At 42.0% G+C, this 27,994-nt stretch overlaps 1 protein-coding gene across 4 annotated transcripts in view; it reads right to left on the reverse strand.

Moving 5' to 3' along the window:
• PCSK5 (proprotein convertase subtilisin/kexin type 5) overlaps window positions 1-27,994 on the reverse strand; it is a 424,235-nt gene that overhangs the window by 337,792 nt on the left and 58,449 nt on the right. For all 4 annotated transcript variants that reach the window (XM_037030322.1, XM_037030321.1, XM_037030323.1 and 1 more), the window contains one exon: window positions 1,604-1,717. In XM_037030322.1, the coding sequence (XP_036886217.1) occupies window positions 1,604-1,717 (114 nt within the window). The remainder of the gene's footprint in view (window positions 1-1,603; window positions 1,718-27,994) is intronic.

Here is a 27,994-nt window from a genome sequence, read left to right on the forward strand (position 1 = left end):
TTAGACTCCACCTCCCTTTGAAGTTAGCTTTATGGCTCCAATTTTTTTTTCTTGTGCATGAAAAAGTTTTCTGTGTAAAATTCTGTTTAGGGCCCCAAATGTTTCCACAACTTCCTACTTCTGGGTAAGACAAAGGAATGGGAAATTGGGGGAAATGCCAGCCACATGTACCCATTTCCAAATAAACACATATTCCCAGCACCACAAGGTCCTGGGTTAAGTTCTTGGGTGGATGTGGGGGATATAAGTGACTTCTCCAACTCTAACAGAGGAGATTTTTTAAAAGTACACATCACTAGGAAACAAAGGGCCAAGTGAAGGATGCCATGAGCAGTAGGGACAGAGGACCCGGGAGAGCAGAGGGAAGAAAAGACAAGTGGATGAGGACACGGGGCAGCCGGAGCAGGAAGCCTGGGTGCTGGGTGGGGGCTCAGCAGGAAGGGGGACTGCTGACCTGAGGAGGCGAGGAAGGGCAGGAAGGGCACAAGAGGGAAAGGCAAGGAGGCAGAAAAGCAGCAGGCAGCTATGCAAACTGCTGTGGATTTACAGGGACACAGGGACAAAGACTGCAAAAAATAAAGTTGATTAGGGGAAAGTACACAGCCCAAAATTAGCAATAACCATCTTTCAAATCCAGAACCCTAACGGTCTTTTTGCAGATTATAGAGCAAATTGGTGACATAAGAATTTCATGATTAAGAATTAGTAACATATGCTAATCAATTCCTCAGGGATCGTGAACGTAAAACTCTGAGACTAGAGAAATGTATTTTTAAAGGGGCAAGGTCAAGTGAACTGTTAGCTCACTCTCCTCAATATGTTTAGTAAGTTTCCCTCACTGAAAGTTTTGCTTGAGCCACTGAACCAGCTATATATATAGGTCAAATGCTTTCCAACCATTTTTTTCGTAGTCTAGTTTTAAAAATTATTACCTAAAGTGAGAAGGCACACATTAGATGACCTAAGTCAGGAATCTGTTATCTATCAGCAGTCATTTCAATGATTCCCAAGAGCCAGTATCCACTAACCAGAATGGTTTCAAGGTGGAATAAATGTGTATCAGAAGTAAACACGGCCCTGGCTGGTGTGACTCAGTGGATTAAGTGCTGACCTGCAAACCAAAGGGTTGCTCGTTCGACTCCCAGTTAGGGCACATGCCTCAGTTGCAGGCCAGGTCCTCAGTAGGGGGCGTGTGAGAAACAGCCACACACCAATGTATCTCTCCCTCTCTTTCTCCTTCCCTTCCCCTCCCTAAAAATAAAAAAATAAAATCTTTTTTTTTAAAGAAGTAAACACAATTATTGATAGGTCTAAGGGTGTCTGCATCTTGGTACATTTTTCTACCCTCTATCCCAACTTAGAAAGCTACTACACAGGTGCTCAAACAGAAATTCTGTGAATCAGAACTCATTTCACATTCTCCTTACAGCCAAAGAGCTAAGTTCAAAGAAGACCCAGAAAACATCAGAGGCCATCAACCAACCTCACACAGTGATGCCCTGAAACAGGAAAAAGTCCCCGGGCACTATTTCTCTGTCTTTCAGCAGATGTTCCCTGCACAATATGAAACATGACGGCCCAGGCGCAGGCCAGGCGAGCTTACCATATACCACATGCTCGGCCACTTGGGGTCGTTGAAGTACGTAGACTGGGCACGACTGAAGTCATAATCCCTCTTGGTCCGTTTTTTCACCACCTGCTGTTGGATCCACTCCACCTGCCAAGGACAAGGACATCTGGTGAGTGTTCAAGCTCCATCGGGGCTAGCACAACATAAGGGGCAGTCGGAGGCATTTTCCATCTTGAGTCAATGCTGTTTAAGTCAGAGGCTTCATTCTGACAACTAGAATCTCTGAGGCTCTCTAAAAATGTAGTTCTATTTTACTGTGTATCGGTAGGCTTTTTTTGGTCTTTTGACAGATCGTTCATATCTCTCAATAATATGCTGGCTTTATAGTCCTTTCAGAAAGCATGCATCATTCACAATTTATTGCAAATTGATAGTGTGACTTTTTTAAGGTAATTTTTTCATTCTTCTTTACCCTAAAAGTCAGCAAACTTTTTCTATAAAGCCCCAATAATAAATATTTTAGGCTTTGCAGGTCATCCGATCTCCATTGCAACTACTTATACCGACATTGTAGCGCCCTAGGCAATGTATAAATAGATGGGAGTGACTGTGTTCCCAATAAAACTTTATACGCAAAAACAGGTGGTGGGCTAGATCAAGCCCAGAGGCCAGAGTTTATGGTCCCTGCCTCACACTGGGGACCATCAAAACTTTGACACATCAAAAATTTTAAATGCTTTGAGATCAAAACATCAAATTTAAAAGTCATGCTGGGATCAAATGCTCTAGGATCACAAATTTTCAAAAACTGGCTTTCTACAACATAGTGTGGTGGGAAAAGTACCAATTTGGGGAATCAGAAAACGAATGCCCTAGACCTGTCTCTGGCAAAAGGTTGGAAAAGTCACTCCATTTCCTGAGCCATAGGCTCCTTGCGGGCTCTAAAATTCAATTCAAGCATGCCATATTTGAGAGCATCTTAATATTTAGCTGCAACTCTTACTTGAACAAAGAACCTGGAACTTTGAGTTTAACACAGTATTATAACCTAAATGGTAAAGGTATGAATGGGGATGTTTTTTAAAAATAGGAAATCATTATGTCAACATAAAAATAAACAGGTTCCATTCTAAACTGAGCATGCCAAATGCAGGTTCAGCACTGGTGGCATTCTGTAATTTGCTCCTAAGGTTTCTTTTGATTTCTTCTAGTCATAGCTAATTTAGTCACAATGGTCTACAATGTTCTGTTCCACCATTTACCCCCACCTCTTCACAAAGGAATGACAAATTGGGAGGCTGGGGAGGGGCACTTGGCAGTGTACTACTGTGAATCCCTACTACCCACTCAGTGAACATTTCAAACCCTCTCTTGCTAAGTTGATTGAAAATTACTGGAGGAGAAGGGATACTAAGATACTGATTAACAAACTCAAAATGCGTAACCACAAACAAGCTAGTAAAGGCCAAAAGCCAAACTAATACATTTCTTCGATTCTCGTGTTGAGAAATGTATTCAACAGGAATATTGGCAAGCAAACTGAGTTTAAACAGTGTATTCCTAACATCACTGACAAAGCAAACTGAACCACATGACCTCCTAAATAAAGAGGGATCTATTTATGATTAGGATCACAGCTAAGCATCATATATGTGCCTGTTTTGATAAGTAATTTAAGCAAAATTAGTACAGGAAAAAAGCCAGTCCGTGAAAACGAATATTCTGGAAAACAGAAGTTGTTTTGATCCTGTCTTAATTAATCTAGACCCAGTGACTCTCTGGCCCTGAATCATCCTGCACCCGCCCACACACGCACGCACGCACACACACTGGGTGAAAGGTATCATGTGTTTTTCTTCAAATGACCGGACAACAGTTGTCCCGAAAACTAACAGAAATATTTTTTAATTGAAGAAACTACTTTCTAGGAATTCCACAGAAACTAATGTGGTATAATGAGTATAAACTTACTTTTAATGAAGAGAGTAATCTTACGTGACTGTGTTTCTAAGAATATAGGAAGGAAGTCCATTTCCTTCTCAGTCAGAGTAGAACAGCAAGCATGGGCATGCTTACACGTCTCTATTTCCAGGACACATTTTACTCTCTTGATTTCAATCTTTATATGGTGTGGGTTTCATTCACTCATTTATTCATTCACAAAAAGCAATAAATAGCCATTCTGAACCAGCCACTGTGCTGGGAATATAAAGATGAGTAAGAATAGTCTTTGCCTTTGAAGGACTTCACATTTACCGAGCAACATTCAGCACGTGTTCCACAACTCCCTGCTTTGTAGAAATGGGATTATCATCACGACTGACATCTGGTGCAGGCCTTATGACTATTAATTGGCCCACTTAGGAAAATTTGGACTACGCAAATTACATCTCCCATCCTTAGATTACAGTGTCCTAACAAGACCGAACTGTTTCATACTTGAATGCTCAATAAAGAAGGCTGCATATTGTTTAGACAGAACTCTTTTCAAACTAATCCTAGACTGGCAGCAGCCTTTCCTAACAGAGCCTCCGTCAACTCCAGAAGTGCCAGCACACACGTGTCCACAAACCAGAAAGTGTCGAATCTCCCCCAGTGTGGACTCAGTAAAGAGACTGTTGGAAGTCAGGGCAAGTCGATACTGAAGTGGAGGTGGGCAGGGTTCTACAATGACTCTTCACAATACACCACACCCCAGACACACCACACACACACAGACAGACAAACGGTCTAAGTATGTGAGAAAACCAAGAGGCAGCCATTTCCTACATGAATTATACATACTAAAATAGAACAAAATATCTTACCAAACAGCATCTCTTCTGTAATTTTACCAAACAGAAATGCTTATTTACAGAGCTTGGTGGCTAGAAGGTGGTACAGCAACTTGGCATCAAGCTTGGACTATAAGTCACTCTGTCTGATCACAGGCCTGCAGTACTCAAGAAAAGTACAGTGGGGGTATTTTTAGAGTCGGATACCATGTATTTGCCTCAGTGCTTTATGAGTATGTATATATAGCCCTACAATTTTTGGAAGCGGGAAAAGCACCTCTTGGAGCGGAAGATTTCTATGACTGGAAAGACCATATTTATATTTTTAAACTACTACCCATATGTCTATCCTTAAGCGCCTTAAGAAAAAAGCTCAGAAGTAATGCAATCTACAGATTTCATTTCTTGTGAAGAAGCCCAATGCAAAGAAAAGGCACTTAGAAATTCACTTTTCTAAAACTACGGTCAGTGCAGGAGAATAAAAAAACTGTATGCTTTCCCTCACTGACTTAACTTCTAAAAAGGCAATTTCCTACACATTACAAAACTGTAAGTAACCTAGAGTATGAAAACCACACGAGCTTTGAAATCTTCAGTCTATCCTTCATTAATTTCCACAGATGTGTGCAACTTCATTTTAAGGCCATTCCTGCCTTCACGCACAGAGCTCTCCCCACCCCTACATGGTCCAAGTGAACAGCAGGCATTCGCCTTTTCAAAATCTTTGCTGAAGATGTTCCCTTTCATCAGATTTCACCTATCAAGAAAAACACATGAACAGGTACTTATGGGAAGGCTACCCCCACAATCTTGGCTAAACTTATACATCATTATTTTGTAATTTACCAGCTTTCTGATACCACGTACATGGGGAAGACAATTTGTCAGCAATAGGGAAAATGTAATCATATGAATATACAAGTTATTATGTAAATATCACGAGAAAGAAATACTGCATCGTATTACATGTGGAAACTAAAAAAAGAGTCAAACTCATGAAAAACTGGAGGGGTAGGGGACAAGGGACAGCTGGTGAGGTGACGTCCGTTCACCTATGAGCAAGTTCTGAGGATCTGATGTATAACACAGTGACTATCGTTGGTAATGCTGTCTTATATAATTGAAATTTGCTGAGAGTAAAACAAATATGTTCTCTCACACACATACACACGCACAAACAAAATAAATATGTGAGGTGATGAATAAGCTAATTAAGTAGCTGGGGGGAATTTTTTCACAATGTATGCATATGGATGTATATATCAAATTACCACAATGTACACTTAAAATGTTGATTATACCTCAGCAAAGCTGAAATTTAAAAAACATTATGGTACCACTTAAAAAAGTGGTATCCCACAGTGAGGAGGAATCAGCCTTTTAGATATTAAATTATATCACAGCTAATGATTAGAATAGATTCTGGTAGCAAATATCTATGGATATACCAATGACATGAAATAGAAGGTCAAGAAACTGACCCCCAAATACGTAAGAACATAACATACAATAAGGGGACCATTCTAAGTCAGTGGGGAAAACGAAGTACTTCATAAATGATGGTTGAACAAGAACCAATTGCAGAGGAAAAAAATAAAACCGAAACCATTCTCACATCTTACATCAAAATCAATTCCACATGATTTAAATACAAAAGTAAACAAAACCATGAAAGTACCATGAGAAATATTGGAGATTTAAAAAATAATCTAAGAGTGAAAAATATTTCTCTAAGTATAATATAACTCCCTCCCAAAAAATGATTAAGAAAAACCAATAAATACATAATCAACTACATAAAAAATAAATTTGGCACGGCAAAAAAACTTCAAAAGCAAAGTAAAAGAAAAACCAGGGAAATGTTTATAGTCTTTACCTTGGACAAAAGGTTATTTTCCTAATATACAAAGAGTTCCTAAAATCAATAGGAAAAAAATTCAATTGGAACACAGGCTGAAAAGGTAAACCAAGTTTCTTTTTTTTTTTTTTAAGATTTTTTTATTTATCTTTAGAGGGGAAGGGAAAGAGAGAAATATCAATGTATGGTTGCCTCTTGTGTGTCCCCTGTTGGGAAATGGCCTGCAACCCAGGCATGTGCCCTGACTGGGAATCGAACCTCGATCCTTTGGTTCACAGGCCCGTGCTCAATCCACTGAGCTACACCAGCCAGGGCCCAAGTTTCTTAAACATAGAAAAATATGCCTGACCTCATGCATGCAAAGACAAAATCAAACCAATACTATACTGTTAATACTTTTCACCTTTCAAATATGAATAATCCAAATATTGATAACATAGTTACTAGAGAAGGGGTTAGAAAATCGTCATTCTACAGTGAAGGTGATTGGAATGTAAACCTCTACAACACTATAAAGAATAACTGGACTGTATCTACAGAAGTCTAAAAGAAGCAATTCTACCAAAAGAAATGTATCCTACATCTTTATTTACACATGTAAAAATGCGATGTTATTTACTGAAGCACTGCTAGCGAGAACTAAAAGTTGTAAGCAACCTGAATATGGGGATTACATAAATAACAGCCTGTCAGTACAATGTGGCCCATTGCAGACATAAAAGAGAATGGAACGAACTCCATGTGCTGGCAGAGAATAGTCTCCATGATGTAGTCAGTTAAAGAAAAAAAGGAAGGCACAAGCAGTCTATAGGGGATACTATAATTTTTGTCTCTCTCTAAAGTGATAATACACAATAAACCCTAAAAACATTGGTGCTTTCAGGGGCAATAATTAGGTGACTGGGACACAGAATAGGTGGGAAACCTTTTACTGCATACCTTTTAATATGTTGTTACTTTTGAATCACGTGAATGTCACCTATACAATTTAAAATTTCTTTTAATTTAATATATTCCATTGGTTAAACCCCATCATGTAACCCAATGATTTTGAATGTGACAGAATGCCTATATTATAACACATTTTTAAAAAAGCAATAGTGAGAAAAATACAATATCAAAATGTGTCATAGATGGTCTTTCATTATGTTCTAACATCCCAATGATTGAGAAAAGACAGGTAAAGAAAAAGTGGTTGGAATTCAGGGAACTTGGTCTATAACCTTGAAGTTGCTACCAGACACCTGTGTGACCTTGCAAACTCTTCGCAGGCCTCTTTTATCTGTAAAATGAGAGAAAACAAGCTAAACACGCTGGCTCGCCTCTTCTGTCTAGCTTTGAAATTTTATCTGTGCAGTCTCTTCTCCGAGTTGATCAGGAACAGAAGGATCGTGTGAAATGCAATAGAGAGGTGAGGTAGGTGCTCCAGTCAATAAATGATCTCAAATCATTCTGTGAAGAAGCAAGATTAATATTTGGAGAGGAGGGTAGTAAATTATAGTACTCCTTTTGTGATTTGAATGAAGCTGTTGCCAGGAAAATATGAGATTCCATTTCATATATTTTATTAGCTTTGACAAAATGGGGGTGGGGAAGAGCATGAAGAGATTTCTCCCTCTCTTTTCTTTTCTGAGAACAAAATAGAGTGGCCCTGATTGAAAAAATAAAAATGAAAAACAGCCCTGGCCGGCGTGGCGAACTGAAAGTTCACCGGCTTGATTCCCGGTCAGGGCACCTGCCTTGTTTGCAGGCTCTGAGCTCTTCCCCTGTCGGCGGGGGACTTGCCGAAGTCGGAAGGCAACCAGTTGGTGTTTCTCTCCCTTTCTCCCTCCCTTCACTTCTCCCTAAAATAAAATATATTTTTTTAAAAAAGAAGTATGAGTTAAGTGAACAACGGCCATGCACTTTTTGCTATAGGAGAGAAAAGGAATGATGAAGACAATTTAGTGCCAACAAGCTTCCCCCTAGCCCTAAATCTGAAGCCAATATAGCCTGAAAGTTTTCCAAAATTCTGGTCAAGAAATCAAAACTAATCAGTGCAGGAATCAGAGAATCTACTAAAAATATGTGTTTCGATGAGCGCAGGCTTGAGAAACCCTGCTCCATCCAGAGACTGGTAATTAGTGAGTTAGTAAATGTTGCCAGTGAGACTTGAGTCACTCTATCTGATGAGTCACTCTTTCTAAAGGAAAAAAAAAACCCTGTAATTGTTTGAATGCTGCCTGTTTTAGTCTGCTACCTGTAACAAAATGTGCACTACTTTTTATTTGATGGAAAATTTCCCCTGATTTGCTTGATAGACACTCTGAATCCTATTTAATGACTGCAAACACCGGAGACTCAGATCAGAAAGGCGTCTGAAAATGAGAAATGACGATCTTTGAAAGGGCATTGAGAAGAAAGTTTTAAAATAAATACCACGTGTATATTCAGAACAGTAAAAGAGAAGACAATACATGCCAAAGTGGAGAGCTTTAACTGCCATAAAATTTGATAATTAGTTGGCTTTCTCCAGGAGAACCAGAATTTCAGAAATATGTCATCAATTTAATCTTGTTCCATTTTGTTCAGTGAAAAAACTCCTAGCACCATTGTTCTAACTGTATTACTTACTTTCAAAGAATTAAAGTCATATTTCTCTCCTTAATCTATTCCACAATGCTCTGCATGCTTCTAAAACTTTAATTTCCTAATTTGTTGCCTGTTTTTCCCCCCACTTCCAATAATATGACACATGAATGGGAAAAATAAATGGTTACATCCAATTAAAGTAGTAACATGTATTCCCCACCCTTAAGGCCCTTTCTTTCATTTGTCTGTTCACTCCAAAAAAATTTACGCTGAATACCTACTGTGTGGCAGGCTGCTCTGGAAGCTACCTAACAACCAATTTCCCGCCTTCGGGCGGTTTGCATTCTAGTGGGAGCTAGAGAGTGAGCATGTGACTATATGAAAGTTTATATAATAGACTTTTAGAGTGTTAAATGGTGTGAAAGTAAGTAATGTAAGGAGGTCAAGAGTGATTGTGGAGGAGTAGGTTATTTCAGATAAGGTGATCAAGAAAGTCCTCTTCGAAAGATGTGATATTTTAATAGAATCCTGAAACATAAGGAACCAGCCACCTAAACATTTTAAAAGAAATAGTTTATAGGCAACGAAGGTAGCCCAAGAATGACCGCACCTTTACTTTTGTCTATAGCTCATCCATGGGCCACCAGATGCCTAAGGCATGCCCTCAAGGACTAGGGGTGGGTGTATGAGGAAGGTATTTCGCCCTCCAGTGGATAGATGAGAGGAGACACACAAATCAGGGAAGCAGAGTGCCAGAGATCTGGTCAACCAATTCTGGGCTCCTGGCTACCAGGAATATCTAGACAGGGACACAGGTTCAGGGTGGGCATGTTTCCAACTCCACACAATAGGGGCAAGTTGAGCTGAGAGAGGCTGAACAGGGCCCTTTAAAGTATAGGGACACTCTTTCCAGATCTGGGGATGGCACTCTTATGACGGCAGCCACTATAAACTAGTCCAGCAAGGGGCTTTGATGAAAATTGTGTCCTTTCAATTGTATAGTGAAAAATACTATTTTAATGTCATCTAAACAGCAGAGAAGTTATAAGATGATTTCTAGGAAAGAAAGGTCCCAAATACGAAGCATTCAAGCATAAGAAAAGGGAGGGGCATAAAACACTCTCGGGCACAGCAGCAGGTGTAGAACACTGTGCACCCAGGAGTCAGACAGAAGATGCTCTCACTCAGCCCTGAGGCTTCAGCCATCTGGGTCACCACCTCTGCAACTCCATGAACGATGGACATCGTGTCTGTTGCTGTACTTCTCTTGCAAAGCAATTTTAATGTTGGTTTATACCAAAACAGCAAGGTTTGGTTGAACTTGAACAACACAGGTTTAAACAGACAAGTCTTCCTTTTTGATGTCTAGTGTTAGTGATACATGTAACAACTACAATGTTCTGTATCATTTAAAACAATATTGATGTAGGCACTGACAAACAATTCATATTGTAAACAGATGATGTAGCTCTCATAAACGTACAATATCAATAAACACAGTAACATACTCTACAAGTGTTTTTTCTTCCTTATGATTTGCTTAGTAACTTTTCTCTAGCATACTTTATTCTAAAAATACAGTATATAATACAGGTACCATACAAGATGTGTGTTCATTGACTGTTTATGTATCAGTAAGCCTTCTGGCCAACAGTAAGCTAGTAGGAGTCATTTATGGGAAGCCAAAAGTTATATGCAGATTTTTGGCTGTACAGGGCTGGGGGTGGAGGAGTTGATTCAAATGTCAACTGTAAGAAGAGGGAAAGGGTGAGAAATGGCAATGAAAGGAGACTTGACGTGGGGTGGTGAACACACAATGCAATATACAGATGATGTCTTACAGAATTGTACACCCGAAACCTATATAATTTTACTAACCAATGTCACTCCAAGAAATTCAATAAAAATATTTCAAAGGCGCAACTGTAGTTCTTTCTGGAGTTATGTGTAAACATATCTAGAATATGCACTTTATATGTGCAGAGGGGTTGAGCTGGGCTAGACTCTGCCATTGATAGGCAATGCAGAATAGCTAAATGGGCAAGCATGCTCCCTGAGTCCTTGGTAGAATACCACCAATCACTAGCCTGGCTACTTTAGGCAAATCACATTGTCTTGGCATTGTATATTCTCATCTGTAAAATTAAATTATTGTTGTGAGGCTCAAAATATAATGCACTATACAAATGGAGATTCCTGAAGGACTTAATACCTTGTGTTGTGATTGCATGTTTATTCCTGCTTCCTTGGAAGAAAGAAACTAGGTTTCAGTGTTCCCAGGACCCAGGGCAAAGCTTGGCAGTAGGTCTGCAATAAATAGGTACAGATGAATGGACAGTATTTCTTATAAAGCATTAATACATTTTAATAGGCATGTCTAAGTTTTCTAGTTATTGAAAAAATAACAGGAAATTTTAAATAGGAGAGAATGAAGAGAAAGGATGACTGTTTAATCCTACCATGTATAATAAAATATTTTGTATTTCAACAAAAGAAAGATGGTATCAATTGGATGATTACATTACTAGCAACAAATGTATTGATGCAGGAGGTGTTCATTCTATGTATAACTCTGTATTTTTAATATATCATGGGGCCCTTCTTGGTTTAACCCCACCACTTGAAACCTACTGTTGTACAGATTTTTATCTTTTGAGATGGGACCATTGCCCTGCCTTACCAGTCTGAACCTCAGAAGGATCAAAAGATGAAGTCTACAATGAAAAGTGGATAAACACAGAAAGATGAAGTAGCTGTCGACACAAGTCAAGAACTTGGAATACTATTGCAGATGCCAGCACCCATCCCGTAAACTGCATGGGCTCCTGCCAGGTGAAACACAGCACAGAATCCCACAGTGCTGAGGGCTGCATGCTCCCAACCTAAAAAAGGAGTATTCCAGTATCGTGGTCCATGACTCGTTCATAATCAGAGCACACAGAAGAAGAAGTATGATTTTTAAAAGCAGATGTAGAGAGAAGAATAGAAAGAGCAAGGGAATGACTGAAAACTAACTCACATCTTAGTGGTAAGAGGCATTAAACAAATAAGAAAAATGTTTAGGACATATTTTTTAAAGAAAAGTTATTTTTAAACATTCAAATTTAAGACTTGCCCATCCTGGCCACTAGTAACAATAATACCCACTAGCAATAATTTTTACCCTGACTTTCAAATTTAAGATTTGCCCATCCTGGCCACTAGTAATAATATACCCATAAGCAATAGCTTTTTCCCTGACTTTCAATGACTTTTTTTTTTTTGCTTTACCTTTATCTTTCCAGGACAGATAATCTCAAAGATTTTAGGTTCACTTTTCCCATTGATGTGTCACTCTGTAAACTTTCTTAAAAGCCCCTGAAGACAAGACACTTACTTCATATTTGTCTCAAATGTGATGTTGTGTTTTGAGACAAGATTAATTTGACCTCTGAAAAACTTATAGCTCCCTGTTCCTAGACATGCCAAAGTGCTTTCCAGCAGGTAAAACAGAATTCAAAAGAATTGTGTGAGGGGGCAGTGTTTGTCCGTGCATGCACACAGATGTATTCAGCACATGGAGCAAGGGCATTGAAAGGAAGAACCAGTGACATCAACTCACCAGATATTCGTTGAGTGGCTAAGTTACATCCAAAGAATCTCACATATTCTAACTTGGATTGTAGGTTCTTCTATTTTAAACTTCAGGACAATTAATTTAAGCAATGAGAGGAAATTTGAAAACAGTTCTGATTGCTTAAAAGTACTGAAAGGAAATGAAATTCTAAAGTACCTGAAACTAATTCCACTGCCTGAATGCCACCTGGGGTTAAATTCACACTTTTGATTAAATGCGATCTTAATTCAGGGATTAAATTGGGACAGTACTAATTCCCTCCAGCTTCACTGTAGGATCAAGATTATCACTGCTTAAAAAATACAAAGGCATGATTTCATTCTATATGCATTTGTCTTTTGAATAATCATCCTCTAAACGATTTGAAAGCCAAGGCAATGAAATTAATAAAATCCATTCAACATTTCAAGTAAACATAAGTTGGATCTCATACTGCTCTTAAAATTGTTGAAGTTGAGATATCTGCAAGAACAACCATTTTCCCCTTAAAACATAGTGTTAATCACTTAATGGATTCTGGTTCTCTGGGACCAATCCTATGATTCTGCATATAAATCATCCAAGATATTCCCAGACTTGTAGTTGCAAAAACTGGATGCCCTCAAGTTGTATAGCAAGTGACTACAAGGACAGGCATTATTTTGTACAGAGTGGAGAAATGGTTTGATTTGGCTGAGATTAATATGAAACAGAGGCAAATACTGGCGGAGGATAGGGCAGTCATTCTCATTATTTCTCCAAGCAGAGGACACGGGGTGATCCACTAAATATCAAAAGTATGTGAGCACCTTGCTTCTTGATATAAGACAGCATGGCTCACAAGCAACGATCATGAAACTGAGATTCATATAGGGAGGAACTCTTTCCTAGTGACTAATTCAGCTCCACTGCACATACTGTCTTATTCTTCTAGCCACTTAAAGACAAAGGGCAATGACTTTTGTTTTAAAATTTCCATGTTCCCTACTGCTATGATTTTGATCAGAATGGAAAATTGTGGAGAGAGTGAGTACATAAACTCAGAATAAATACTCTCAGTTTTCATTTCATCCACTTCATTCTTTTTTTTTTTTTAGTAGGAGGCATTCTCAATACTCCAGATGCTTCAGTTTTTGTGATCTTTCCAGCATCTTTAAATCTCTTCATTGTCAAGATTTCAAATCCGGGACATCAAGACGCTACCAATTGTTATGTCGGCAAGCTCTAGGTCTATGAATCAAATGGGGCTGGGTTAAAAACCAATGTCTTCTCTTCCTCCTGTTGCTAAAAGACAAATGTGCAACTCCAGGGGTGAAGGCAATGAATATATGTATTCTATGTACTGTTGTGGCTAACCTGCATCTTTTGAAACCCAAAATGAGCATAAAATCCCTAAGTTGTATGAAGTCACAGGTGGGGAGATGCACAGACAAAAAACATACCCCCACCCTGCTCTATACCATGTTGGGCTCCTAAGTTGCAGAGAAGGACCTGAAAGGTTGGCCTTTGGTGAGGGTCTTTGATTTGGGCTTCCATTATATCCCCTTTTTTCCTGAACTCCAACCTTATACTTGGCAGGGAGGGCAGGGGTGTTTTGCAACCAAAACACTGGAATTGTGGCAGCTCTTAAACACCATCATCACCCTCTGAATTATTTAGCAAACAGCTACTCTGGTCAGGGTAGGGGAGAAACATGCCTTTTAGCCTCAGGAAATACTGTCCAAAATCCCTGAGCCAACGGCAAAGGGGTTGGCACTTCTCACCTAAATCCAGTTGCCTGAAGCAAACCAAATGTTTTCTCAGTTTCAGTGCTGTTCCTTCACCTCAGAAACCACCACTAAGGCTTCCAGCAAGGTGGTACTTGACAAGACTTGCAGGTCAGAGCACATAAAACTCTGGAGCAGGGCCTGATGCACGAGAGCCCCAGCTGGGACTTCCACCTGCCCTCCGCGTGGGCAGCGCCCCACTCGCTGCTCCCTGGCGGCCTTCATGCCACAGCACAGGAGTGCCAAGTCACTCCATGGGGCCTCCCTCTCCCTGAAGTCATAATTCATACCCACCACAGTCAATTACAAGAGCCCTAGGGCTGAGGCATGAGGAAGGAGAGAGAAAAACACATTTTCATCACTGTCATCCACTCTGACACATTTTCAGTGTGAAGACCCAGAAGCCGCATCTCTCCCCCATCAAGCTTCCTTCTCTCCCGCTGTGTGTTTTGGACAGCTTACCCTGGAGCCTGTTGTGTCAATGTTCGTGGAAAGGCGATGCATTTACTGATGCATTTACTGCAGCTGGGGGCTGTCAGCAATTCTCTCCATGCACCCCCACCTCCTCCACAGAGTTCCACTTTGGCACAGTGGGGCTAAGCCCTGGAGGGAGGGCCAGCCTGGACCCCTGTTCCCAGCAACCTACTGAGCCCTGGCTACTTGAGAAAGGGCCATCAAAAGTGCAGCACCTGCTGAGTACACCCCTGAGTACAGACTTCCTTCAGTGTAACACTTGGCAGCTCAGAATCTAGATGAGGGGAGGATGAAAGCAAAGGATAGGCTAGAGAGAGCAGGAAGATTATGTCCAGATATCATGAAGGGTTAGTGGAGGAGGGTGTGGGCCACATCTAGGACTTTGCCTAAGTCCCCATAGCAGCACGCTGTGCCTTGCCCAGGGCAGGCACTCAGGAGAATTTACGTGATGAATGACTGAATTAGCTACTCTTTCAGGGAAAGAGAAATTTGTAGTATGTAAGGGAGAGCAGAAAAGCAAAATCTAGTAGCAAAGGAGTTCTGACTTCAGAGGGAGTGGGAAGTAACCTGCCGTTTTCAGATAGGAGCCTCTAGGGTCTGGCCCAGGACTGACCAGTGAGGACATTGTTGCTGAGCCAAGGGATGAATCACATAGGTGGGTTTTTCTGGTACTTTGATTTCTAATGGGGAGAAAAATACTGTTTTAATGATTTTGAAAGCACAACTATCTGATTTTTTTTCATGGTTCGTGCAAAATAAAATCTACCAATTTTTTCTTTAATGCCTTGAAACTGTCCCATGAAAAGATCATTTTGTACCAGTGGGGGGAGCCTGAGGCGCAGTGAGGTTAAGTGACTTGGTCAAGTCACAGGACAGTAAGGGATGTGGAACAAGAACCCCGATTTAAAAAAACAAACAAAAAAAACATGTTGTTGTTCTTTCCTGTAGAGCACAGCGACTGCCTCTAAACTGTCTTCTGGGCTGATGAAGTGGGTTGGGGGAAACACATCTTTTTTTTTCTCCGCATCTCATTTTATGCCTGGAGATTAGTCAGAGATGATCATTTTACGATACTAGAAGCTACTGGGTGAAAAGTGAGGGAAGGAGACAAAAAGTAGGATAGAACATGGCATAATACTAGAGCTTTTTTCATCTATGCAAGGAATTTCGTGGAGGTTCTCAATTCGCATTTTTACATGGGTTAAGAGACTCAGTCTACAAATGGCAAGGGAACTGTCTGATGAGTGAAAAATAAAATCTGAATCAGGAAAAGGATTCTTAGCACAACCTTGGTAGTGATGATAGAAATCCTTTTTCCCTCAAGGGCACAGTCTGACTTCTAATTTAAGAGCACATAAAAGTTCAAGGCCTGAAAACATCCCAAATTTTAAAAAAGGGGGCGGGGAACCTGAATCACTGTAGCCCAAATCCTTAGCTACCCAGCTGCTCCGAGTCAGACTGCACTGACAAGATGAGACAAAGGAAGACATGATGGTTACTGATTAGAACTGGTTTCTGGAATCCAAAGAACATGTGGTTGGGAATTCTTGCTCATGCACTGAAAAGCAGGCTAACCTCAGACAAGTTACTTAACCTCTGAATGTCAAAGGGGGAAGACAACTGAATCTGAAGACTAAACGAGATGATTCATGTCGAATATTTCACACAGCTCCCGGCACAAGAAAACCCACCATGCAACACGGTGATACGTTGGCATACCCAACTACACCCAATAAGAAGTTTACTTCTTTCATTAGCCCAAGAGCTTCAGGAGGTTAGGCCCAACCCACCAGAGTGTGACAAGAAGGCAGAAGTCTTAGAAAGGCACAGTGGACTAGATAGAAATCAGGAGATTGCTACTATCCAGTTTTCAGTTCCCCTTGCTATATAGCTCAAGGGGTTAGCTAGATCAGTGATCGCATCCCAGGCGTTCAGAAAGCTGCCTCCAAGACCAAGGGTGTCGGTTTGGCTGTAGTGCCAATGTTCTCGGCTCCTTCTCCCTACCCTCCAAAATAGGCCACCTCTTGAATCAAGCGTTCTGCTTCAAGTCAGAAAAGACAATCTCAGAGGTTTAAAGACCCCATGTGGTTAGTTAAATTCTACTGAGTTTGAAATTTTTAGACCTACCTTTTGTCTAGCATTAGGACAATTGACATTAACCTCTGAGAACTGGCATCCAGATCATTAAAAAAATTATACGTGTCTTAAGATTTTTTCATTGTTTGTTTTGTGCAAATAAGCTTTCCAACTTTTTTTTTTCTTAAGGAGTAGTAGTAGCCTCAGGTGGAAAACTGACACCAAGGAAAGCTACATTGATGCTGGAATTCCACCTAAGTCAGCCATGATGTTTCCCCATTCAAGCGGATGTCCAGACCTTCCGTGGAAGTCTAAAGGACACACATGTCTCAGTGCTTACCAAAGTCATGCTTAGAAAAGGAAGTAGGTAATAACATACATAATAATGTCTACCATAATTAAATAAGCTCTCAACAAAGGAGGTCGCAAAAATATTCTGCAAACCATAATAAATGGTCCCTACCACTCATTAGACAAGGGACTTGGTCTTTCTCTGAGAGACGGGTCAGATCTGACCACTTTTCAGCATTTCTGTAGCCAGAACCTTGACTCAAGGCCCTCATTTTCTCCCATCTTGCTCACTGAAATCCCTCAGAATTTCCTGGTTGGATTTTTATAAAGTTTTGTCCTTGGTTCTTTCATTTTCCGAGTCCTTGCCAGGGGACTTCAGGAGGTAAATTTTTATCCTAACATGCTCGTGGTGAGGCTGTCTTCCTCCATGGTGCTTTCTGAGCACCCAATGCTGAGTTCTACCACGAGCATTAGTACAAGTATTTTAACTATTTATTGTCAGGCTTCTCCATGAAAGCATACTTTCCTAGACAGAAGAGACTATATTTTCCATATTGGGGTCCCTAGCATTTGGCAGATTACCTAGCTGACAGTGGAGGTGCCGTATTTGCTAAATGGATTCATTTGCCTGTTAATGCATGAAGAATACAGCAGGACTTTGTAACAGACTGGAGTTCAAGCCCTTGCATCAACTGGCCTTGTTCCTGAGACTGACCTTGATGCTTATTTGATCCAGGTGGTGCTTGCTAAGCTTTCCAATCAGTTGGATTCAACACACATTTACTGAGCTCTTGTGAGGTACCAGGCGTTGGTATTTTATCAGTGAATCCACCAACTTGGTCTCTGACTTCTGGAGTAGGAAAGACAATTTAGTTAATTGCTAGCAATTAACTAAAAGGCTGGTCCCTGACCTTCAGGTGCTCACGGCCCAGTGGGTGGAGTTACTACCATATAATACCAAGCAGCATGGGCAAAGGTATAGGCAACAGATTTCCCTCGGTACCTTCTAACTCAAAGATGTTTGAAAGCTTCAGCATGTTCTTAATCTCTACCCTATGTTGTATGAAGTGGGTCAACAATACAGAAACTAGGAACCCTGATCCTAAAGGAGTGTTGGTGCAAGCCATACATCTAAAGGGCTCCAAAGATGCTTCCAGGCCCTGGGTAAAAACTGTCACCTTGTATTTGCAGTAAGACAAGAGAAAATGAATTACCTCCTTCCTTCTGGAGTCCCTCTGTTTACTGAAACTGACTGTGACTCAACGGAGCAGACCAAAGGCCACGTAGAAGCAGAACTAGTTTTCCTTCATGCAAAGACAAATTCTGCAGTGATTAATGGTTTCACAGTATTTGCTGTGTAGAAATAGCACAGAGAAAACTAGATGGTTCTAGATTTAATTCTAGGAAACAACACGTACGGTGTAACCCTGCCTGAGTGATTGGCTCTAATTATTGGCTGCCTCATCTTGCTGTGAGTCAAAGCATAGGACACATGGTAGGTGTTGGGTAGAAAACAGTTCCTTTCCAATCCTCCAACCACTCTCGGGGCAAATTTGTCATGTTTGTTCATTGGCAGGTCAAAAGGGCACACTGGGGACTCAAACAGATAGATCCAACTGCGATTGATTTAAAACTTTTCACGCCCCCCCCCCCCATGCACACACAAGACCACCCATAACTTTCTACAATAAGAAGAGAGATTTTTTGCAAGAGCACATTCCCACAAGGTTGGGAGGGGGAGTTGCTCTTTCTAAGTGGTGCATACAATAACTATCCTACTTGTGAGTAGGTATTGAAAGGCCATTTTCAAGGGAAGCACTGCAGGTAACAACGATGATGTCATTCCTCACTTCCTAGCTCTCCCACACCCTTTAGAATATGATGAAATTGTCAGAGTTCCTGTTACCCAATCGCCACTGTAAGTAATCTCTGCTAGAAATTTTGGTCAGTTCCAGGCAGGAAACAACCTGCTAAGCCCAATGTCCATGGAGAACTTCTGGAGAGATCCCTCCTTTCTCGGGTCATGCCTCCAGCGTGAAGAAACATGCCCTTTCTGCTGGTACCTCAGCACAGGCTGATATGCACCCAAAGCATTAACCCTGGAGTTACTTCTAAAGGCCATGGCTGATAATGGTGTGTAAGGGCAAAGAGCAGCCCATGTGGCACCACAGGGCAAACCCCCGAGGGCAGGGACCAGACACTTGTTTCTGTATTTGCACACCTTACCATACTTGTCATCCACACGCTGCCATCGCTCTCTAATGTGCCCTCTATAGCTCATGTGCTGGATTCTAGTTCCTAACTGAGAACCACAGCACTGTTGGGAATCTGTGGCCCTCAGGAGGCAGGTGCAGAGATTGGGGTACTGCTCTTCCCAAGAATTCCCTCCTAATCAGGTTATCAGGGATGCGAAGCCAAGAGCTAGCTAGCTTTCTACACTATTAGTCTCTGCCTCACACACCAAAAAAGGAGGAAACAGCCTTAGCAAATAGTCACCAATAAGCATGTAACAAAGGCCTGCAGTATGTCCGCTCCAGTTCGTAGCCTCTCTTGTTCTGCCACATATTCTCTGCCCTTTGGGCAGGGATGACCTTAGGGATCATTGAGTTCATTTTACAGATGAGGAACTTGAATGCAAGGGAGGTTACAATTTACCTGTGATTAAAAAAAAAATTGGTCTTGCTCCTCTCAAGCCTGCCCTCTGACCACCCTTTCGGAGTCTAATACTCAATGCTTGGCAAAGTCAAAGTATAACTGAGCCAATATGGGTACCCTCCACATGGGAGAGAAGAGACAAAGCTGCTACTAACAAAAATTTCAGGCTTTCTAAAAGTTGACAATGAATGGTAGATCTGGAACCTGGGGCTATGAGGAAATAGCCTTATTACACATAGACAGTAGATAAGCAATGAGGACTTAAAATGTGAAGTTGCAATGAACCATGAATTAATAATGGCATTCATCAAATTGCAATTCTGCTATGCTTAGTCACGCATCAGCATTTGTGGGCTTGATTCCCCGGTTACGCATAAACACGCACACACCTAGTAACCATCAAATATCAAGGGCAAACATCCCAGGTGCAAAAGCAGCACTGATTCTGGGTTTACTGATGGCAGGGTCTTTGGTGGAGTTGTGTGGCCGAACCATTAATCCTTCCACTGCTGGCATTTATTTTCTTCCAACTGCATTCTACATCCAAGTTTGATTTTACTGCTTTTATCTCAAGATGTGTTGAAAATATTGAAGAACACTGAGATAATGTCAGGACGAGCATTCCAAGAACACTATCAAAGTTCTCAAACACATTAGTCAAGTGGTGCAAATAATCACCGTCTTGGGGTAAAAACATCAAGAAAAAGAAAAACAGTGGGATACAAGGCATTCTTAGAACCCTGACTTGTTTGTGTTCTGGCCAAAGGATGTCCACCCTGTTATGGGCTGACCTACCTAAGTATGGAATGTAGATTTTCCTGGTCTGCTGGCCTGGGCATCTCACCCCCATGCACGTAAACACCCTCTCTCCAGACGGGACAGCAATGCAGCCCCAGTGTCAGACGCTCTGCTCACTGAGCACCACAGTGTCAGGCCCAGGCACTCCACCTGTAGTCTCTAAATCCTCTCAAAAGAAGAAGAGGTTGGATGTTCTTTTCATTTTCCAGATTAAAAAGAAAAAAGCAAATGGATACAAAAGGCTAAGTAAGCACTGTGTCCAGGGTTACCCATGAGACCATGGGATTTAGACCATCTCCAAAATCCATGCTCTTATGCCCACTACATTATAGTCATGGAATTGTCCTTGAACCAAAACTAAAAATGAGCTCAAACAAATGCTCTCACACGACCCACCCCACCCTTGCCTGGCAGGAAGTCTATACCTCTTCAAATTGACTGAGAACCACATGAAAACTAAATGTCAGGGTGACCTGGGTGGCCGACATTGTCAACGAGATGACTCAGGTGATGATGCCTCCCTCTAGTTCTTCCAGGCTGTTTATTTGAAACAAAAAGCTCCTCAGATTTTCACTGTAAATGGTTAGAACAGGAAATGTGTGGATAATTTCAGAAGAAAGTTGGTTTTCATGGCTTTGCCAAAGTCTGCAGCCCAGAAGGGCCAAGATGTTATTTTTCCCCAGAGTGGTGCAGGAGAACGGCCTCTCTCGACTGTGTCAGGAAAAGCACCCCCAAAATGCTAACCGATGAACCGTGGCCCCATCTGACCTTTTAATTTTGCTTTTATATAGTAATTTTTAAAAAGAAAAGGGGAATGATAAAAAATAATGCCAATAATAGCAGCCACAATTTATCAGACACTTTCTATGAGTAAGATAACGTGCATAAACCTTCTCATTTAGTTCTAGTCACAGTCCTAGGAGGTTGGTTGGCATCATGGAAATGACGCCGTTACAGATGAGGAAACTGGGATTCAGAAAGCCCTAGTTCACTGCCCATGTTTCCACAGCTAGTAATCGGCATGACCTGCCTCTGGACCCCATGACATTAACCAACGACATGCACAGTTCCTTACAAAGCAAGACGACGGGAGCAGCACTGGGTCTGTCAAGAGGGCCAGTCAGAACTCTGTCACCCCTTCTCACTTTTTTTGGTCCCATTTCAGTTTGAGCCAGTCAGGGGCCATACCTTATCAGCTTCCTGACACCCACTGAAAGAACCACTCTCTACAAATGGGACAAATTATGCGTGCCCATCATGAATACTGGCTCTCAATCCACTGCCCAGTCTCGGTTGAGACCTCCAAGACCAGATCAAAATGAGTATCTATCACAGGGCACCCTGCTCCTTTTCAAGGATAGGCAGCACAGTGGACTCAAGCGCATGTGCACACACAGGTACCGCAATTTAAAACCTGTGAGTACCCAGTAATCAAACTGAAAGTTTTTTTATGCTAATGGAACAGCCACCCTGTCACATTGCTGGCCCTGAATGTCCATCTGGCTCCAGGATGATGAATCTGCCACAGATTCTCTCCGCAACTGTGGGCTGACTGCTTGGGTGCCGGCCCAACTGGATCTGAGCTGCCGGAGTCGCCCACCTGGTCTCAAGCTGGAAGCTTTCTCTACGTCCTCCTTTTGAACCAGTGGCTTCTTTCTGAATGAACTTCAGAGCCCAGATCAAAGACCTTGTCTTCCAAGAAACCTTCCACGATCCCTCCCAGCTCCTTCTTATCTTTTCCAGATCTTGGTTCAATTATCATCTCACTCAGGGAGACCTCCCAGGACCACACGCTAACCGTGACTTCCCTCCTGCAATCCCTTGAGCATCGCTTCCCAGGACTTACCACCGTCTGACTTCATGCAGATTATTTATTTGTACCGGTTTGTTTTCCACCCTCCCCACAGGACCTGTGTGTTCCACCAGGACAGCCACCTCCCTGCATCCATGCCTGTTGTCTGTGGCGAGCCCGTGCCACCAACAGTGCGGGTAATTAACACCTGAATCATTGCAACCCAATGAAAAGAGAATGCAAGCCACCTGGGTCATCTTAAATTTGCCTAAAGAGGCAAAGAGAAACAGGTGAAATAAATTTAAATAATAGCCTTTAACTCAGTACAGGCATACCTTGTTTTGTGTTCAGTGCACTTTGCTTTCATTGTGCTCCCCAGCAGTTGCATTGTTTACAACACCCTTCACCAGCAAAAATATTACTACTGGCTTTACTGGTAGGCTCTCATTGTATTGGGGTGGTCTGGTGCTGAGCCCACACTATCTCCAAGGCATCCTGCTACATCTAAAGTGTTATCCTTTCATCAGGTCTGCAGTATAGAGACTAGGAAGGAGACGTTTTATGTTCTGTTGTTGTTGTTGTTCTAGGTCTTTGAAATCAAGTATATATTTTACACGTACAACACATCTCAATTCAGATGCCAAATTTTTTTGGTAATACTTGATCTGTATTTACATTCCATAAAATTGATGGTTGAAATAGTAGATTCACTTAAATGCTTTTAAAATAACTGAGTCGAGTTCTAAAATTTAACTCTGAAGTTAATAAAGTTAAATCGGTAAAATTACAAATCCATTCCCAGAGATGTACCAGTCACATGCCAAAGGCACAATGGCCACCTGGGGCTGGTGGTGGCCACGCTGGAGAGGTAGATTTAAATAATTAGATGAGAGAATACATTCTAAAGCACCGATGATCAATTAACTATGAAGAAAATGTTCATGGCATTAATTCCTGGAAGAGCTTTATATTTCTCGGATTTCCTCCAAAGCTTAAATGACCATGCAGCGAGTCAGTGCAATCTCGAACGACTTGCGTGTCCGGCTGCAGCAGCCCCACCATCTGCGCCACAACGGGGGCAGAAGGCTAGTAAGAGGCTCTAGATGCCACCGGGAGGCCTGGACGGGAGGCCTCAGTCCAATCACAAAGACTCATTCAGTTCAGCTACAGCAATAACCGGTGGAATCAGGGATACCAAGCTGAGAGCTCATTCACTTGATTAACAAAAGGCCGTTCTTCTTCTAGGCCTTTGCTGCCTGATACAGTCCTTTGGCACGTTCCCACTTTTCCACTATTCATTCTAATTGACTGCATACGTATTCCAGTTTCCCTTATAGGCCAGTCAACAACTCGGGCCTGGAGAGAGACTTATTCCTCACTGACCAAGGTGTCCCCACTGGATCAGGACCATGGCAATTCAAACCTGTTGTTCTGGCATCATCTGCACCCCTTTTTCACTCTCGAAATTCTGGGAGATTAAACTTTATCACAGAACCTCTCAGGGAACTGAGCTGCCAGCAGGCACCTGGGAAACAGCTGTTGGATATTAGAGAGCAGAGCAGGGCAGAGTCCTCAGGATGCCGGGGTCTCACCTGTGGCCTCCTTTGCTCCTCTTTGCTGTCGTAAACATGATTTGGGGGAATAATAAACAAAAGCAAAACTGGGATATATGAAAAGCATAAATTGGCCTACAAACTAACAAGTCTTGATTTGCAATCATTGGCGCTTTAAGTTTCCATTTGCTCTTTATTTTAATCATGCCATGATCACATTCCCTCTGTTTTTCCTGAATGTTAAAGTTAGTTTTTTTCCCTCTGTGTTGCTTTACTTTTTTCCCATTTCCTTTCCATGATTAGCAGCCCACAGAGCTTTGGGAGATCTGAGATTTCTCACTCCTTTGGACGTCTAGTCCACTGAACTGCCCTGACCTCAGGTTGTTTCAAACCAACGCTGTGCCTTCCCACTCCTTCATCTCCCCTTCAATGAGCTAGCTCGTTAGAACGTGACCATTGCTCTGGTTGATTCTTCTGATTTATGATTTAAGAAATGTAAGTCAAAAAAAAAGATCTGTCAGTTTTGTTTTTATTTTACATTTGAAAAAAGGACCCTAACTCTAACCCATGTTACTTGCTACAATCTCCTTCACTCTCCACGTCTTCTCCTTATATACAATTAGTCATATACATATCTGTCTCCATCATACACCGAAAACAGGAGTTTGAGCACGGACTCTCGTGCTGGGCATGCACCTCGAAAAATTAGCTGTGTGTGCAAAATGGCTTATTCTGGTCTACGTGGAATAAGGATTACAACACCCATCTCAGAGGGCTTTGGAACCTTCAAATGAGTCAGTACAAGTAGAGCACTCGCAACCATGCCAAAGCCGTCCTAGTGCTCAAGAAAAGGCAGCTTTGTTATTATTCATCTTTATTTCTTCCCGGCACTTAGCACAGAGCTGTGCCCTGTGCATGGTGAGTGCTGAATAAATGGTCTTTCAAGTTGAATGTTTATTGCTGCAAATGAGACCAATGGGAGTTGACTCTCCTAAGGACTCTTAAGCTTTGCCTGGCAAATATCTCAGTTTGCGCCATAGCCACAGAGTCGGCCCCGAGCCCAGCCACCGCTGGAATGTGCACAACTGCTGGACATGGGGCACTAGGTAAGAAGTTAACCAGAGGGGGGGGAGCAGGAGGAGTATCAGATTTCATGGGCAGCTCATGGTGGCTCAGTAGCATCACCTTCTGATATTCTATAGTCCCAGCACATGTAAGATGAAGCCAAAATGCTTCTGCATAGAATAAGCAGTGCACCAAGACCTGGTTCCTAGGAAACCTACCTTATCAGCCTCTTCCCTGCACCTCCCCACATGACCTGCCGCCCCTCACACCCAAGCTCCGGCCAAAATGATACGTGATCTAAACAATGCCATTGCCTGTTACACACCTGAAGCTTTGCCAGCCTTCTCCCTTAGAATGTCTTGTGCCGCTTCAATTTTCTTGTCCACAGACCAACTTCTATTCCTTCAGGGTTGACTCAAGGGTCTCACCTCCTGTGGGGAGATACTCTGGGTTCCCCAGATAATTATACTCTTTTCCCACTGCACCCTCTGTGTTGTGGGCATGCTTCCATCAAAGGCCGGACCATAGTGTGCCGTGACTATCAGCTTCCATGGCTGTCTGCCCTGTAGATTGCTAAGTCCCAAGTAGACGTGTATTGTTGACGGGAAGAACAAGGGAATAAATACACTGCTTTCAAGTTCATGTCTTTTGCTTAAATTCAATTCTGTAATTTTCTCACCACTCTGGGCTCTTATATTTCCATTTTATGTAGAAAATGTTTGCTCATAGAACTAATATCACTTGCCCAAATGTTCACTGTAAATGAAAGAGAATATGTTCTTCTAACTGCACATCAAGGGCCCAGAGACATCCATGGACATGAACTACCTCAATCTCCAAAGCAACCCTGCAAAACTGAATAAACAGAGACACAGAGTGACTCAAGCTTATGAATCTTATGTAGTACATAGTGGATTGGTTTCTCTGAACACATCATGTCTTAGGCCTCTACATGTCATGTCTTCCCATTTGACCACACTGTCTCCATATTGCACACCCATGGATATGCCCGGATGCTCAGAAAGCAGAATTTCCTCCAGATGTTGTTTAGAGTCAGGCTGACCAAGCCACTGTTAAGTATACAGAGTGAAATGTACTGATGAACTTGCTTCATGCTCCACTCTTGACTTCTACTCTGTCCAACTGGGACAGGAACTAGGAGAGGTCAAGTCCTGCCCACTGCCAAGCCTGGACTGGGTCAAAGCCAAGTGTCTTCCAGGCCAGTTTCAGGAGGTTCTTATTATCACCCAGGCATCACAGAAAGCTCATTAGGTTCACCCCGAATGAGACCTTACACTTAGTGTTCCAAATGTGTTACTTTTACATAATCTTTTCAAGTTTACAAAATAAGTGTCAAATCTCACCTTGAGCTCTACAACAATCCAGTTAGACAGGGCAGACACTGCTCACAGTGGACAACTGCACACTGCACGGGCTGATCTAAGGTCTGGACACGAAGTCACTGTTTTTTCCTCTGTCTCATGAAGCATCACTGTCAGGGGAGAGAGGAGGGCTGGCTGGCCCACCCCTGCATCCTCGGTAGGATGCTGAGAACAGAATCTCCCAAAACAGAACTACCTAAGAGAAACAGCCATCCCACACGACTGCCAGCAAGCAATTACTCTCAATGTGTACCTGACTGTTTACATCAGGAAGCTAGACAATTAATGCCATTTTCATCTCTTCTTGCCCAGCAGAAAATGCTAATATTAATACTTGCAATATGTATTCAAGAGAATATTTTAAATTAAAAATGATGAGGTTTGTGAAAACTAGAAACTAAAAAGCTAGACCCACAGGTTAGAAGCCTTGAGGCAGATATCAACAAGCCAGGTAATTAGGAGGCTGCCAGACTCCACTGCAGCCAGCAGCCAGCCTTCCACCCCGAGAAGCAGGCTGTGTTTCTCAACAGATGGTAGCTGGAATCCCCAAAAGTCTCTTTTTGTCAGAAAATAGGAAGAAGGATTTTTTTCCCCCAGCGACAATTTCTGATTCTTTGGTATACCCACAAGTTACCAAGTGTAGGAAACTTAAGCTAGGGCCACTAATTTGCGATTTATTGTAACAACACTGCCTGGTGTTTATACAGCACATTCCATTCTGCAATCTCCAAGAATGTTATGATCCCTCCCACTGAAACAGATGGAGAAACTAAGGCACGCAAGACCACCCACAGTCACCCCGAGGCTCCAAGAGCAGAAGCCGTCTCATTCATCAATCGGCCCACATCCTTCTGCCAAAACTGAATCAAGATTTGGTTTCATAACAAGACACAAGAACCAGAAAATGGTGGGCTTCCTCCAGCACAGGAGCTCACATCTTGGAAGAGGTGTGTGTGCAGGAAACACCCTGAACCAAGCGTTCAACTTGACCTATAACCTGAGAAACAGGCCTGACTGAGCCTATTGACAACAGCCACCTGGTAGGGTGCCAGGGAATTAGCAAGGCCCTCCTTTGAGTTTCCCCGCCCCAAATCTATATTGTCGTCCTTCATATTTTATCCCAAGCTTCCACTTCTTTCAAATCGCAAGTCTTATGGGGAGAAATAATGCTTGAAGCTATTATTGATCTTGTATAACTTGTGGATGAAGGCTTTGAGAGTGCGTCTGAGATTTGCTGAGGAAGAGAATGTGAAGATGCCGAGAACAAAAAGATGTAAGGATGCAGGAGAGAGAGCAGGTGTCCAAGAGGCAAGTCACCAAGGAGAAAAATGGCATCTCCACTGTAATCCTGTTCTAAAGTCCTAAGACATTTTATCTTCCTTTTTAATTGAGTTTCAGGCAGCTGTGCCTTCTAGGTGGCATTCCAATATTTCTATGTAGCTGGTACCTTAAATTATGCACAACTCTTTCTATAAATCTCAGGTTTTGCAGAAGGTAAGTGTGAGTTCTGTTTTGTCCATGGATCTAGAGTTATTTCAAAGAAACATTTGAATGGTATTAATACTTGTTCAACTGTGTGGTGAGATGTGGAAAGTCCACCCAGAGTTTACAGTGCAGTGGGAAATGGCCTGGGAAGTGACTGAGGACATGCCTGTGTTTTGGGATATAACTGGTCTGGGCAGAAGTTTACTGGCCCTGGAGCCCTGGGCAGGTTTCCTAATCTGGCGGCTCCTCCCTGACCTCTCTGTAAAAGGAGGGCAATAACCTCCATTCA

This window comes from Sturnira hondurensis, unplaced genomic scaffold (genome assembly GCF_014824575.4).
Source record: "Sturnira hondurensis isolate 20B ecotype Veracruz unplaced genomic scaffold, ASM1482457v3 Scaffold0020642, whole genome shotgun sequence".
NCBI lineage: Eukaryota > Metazoa > Chordata > Mammalia > Chiroptera > Phyllostomidae > Sturnira > Sturnira hondurensis.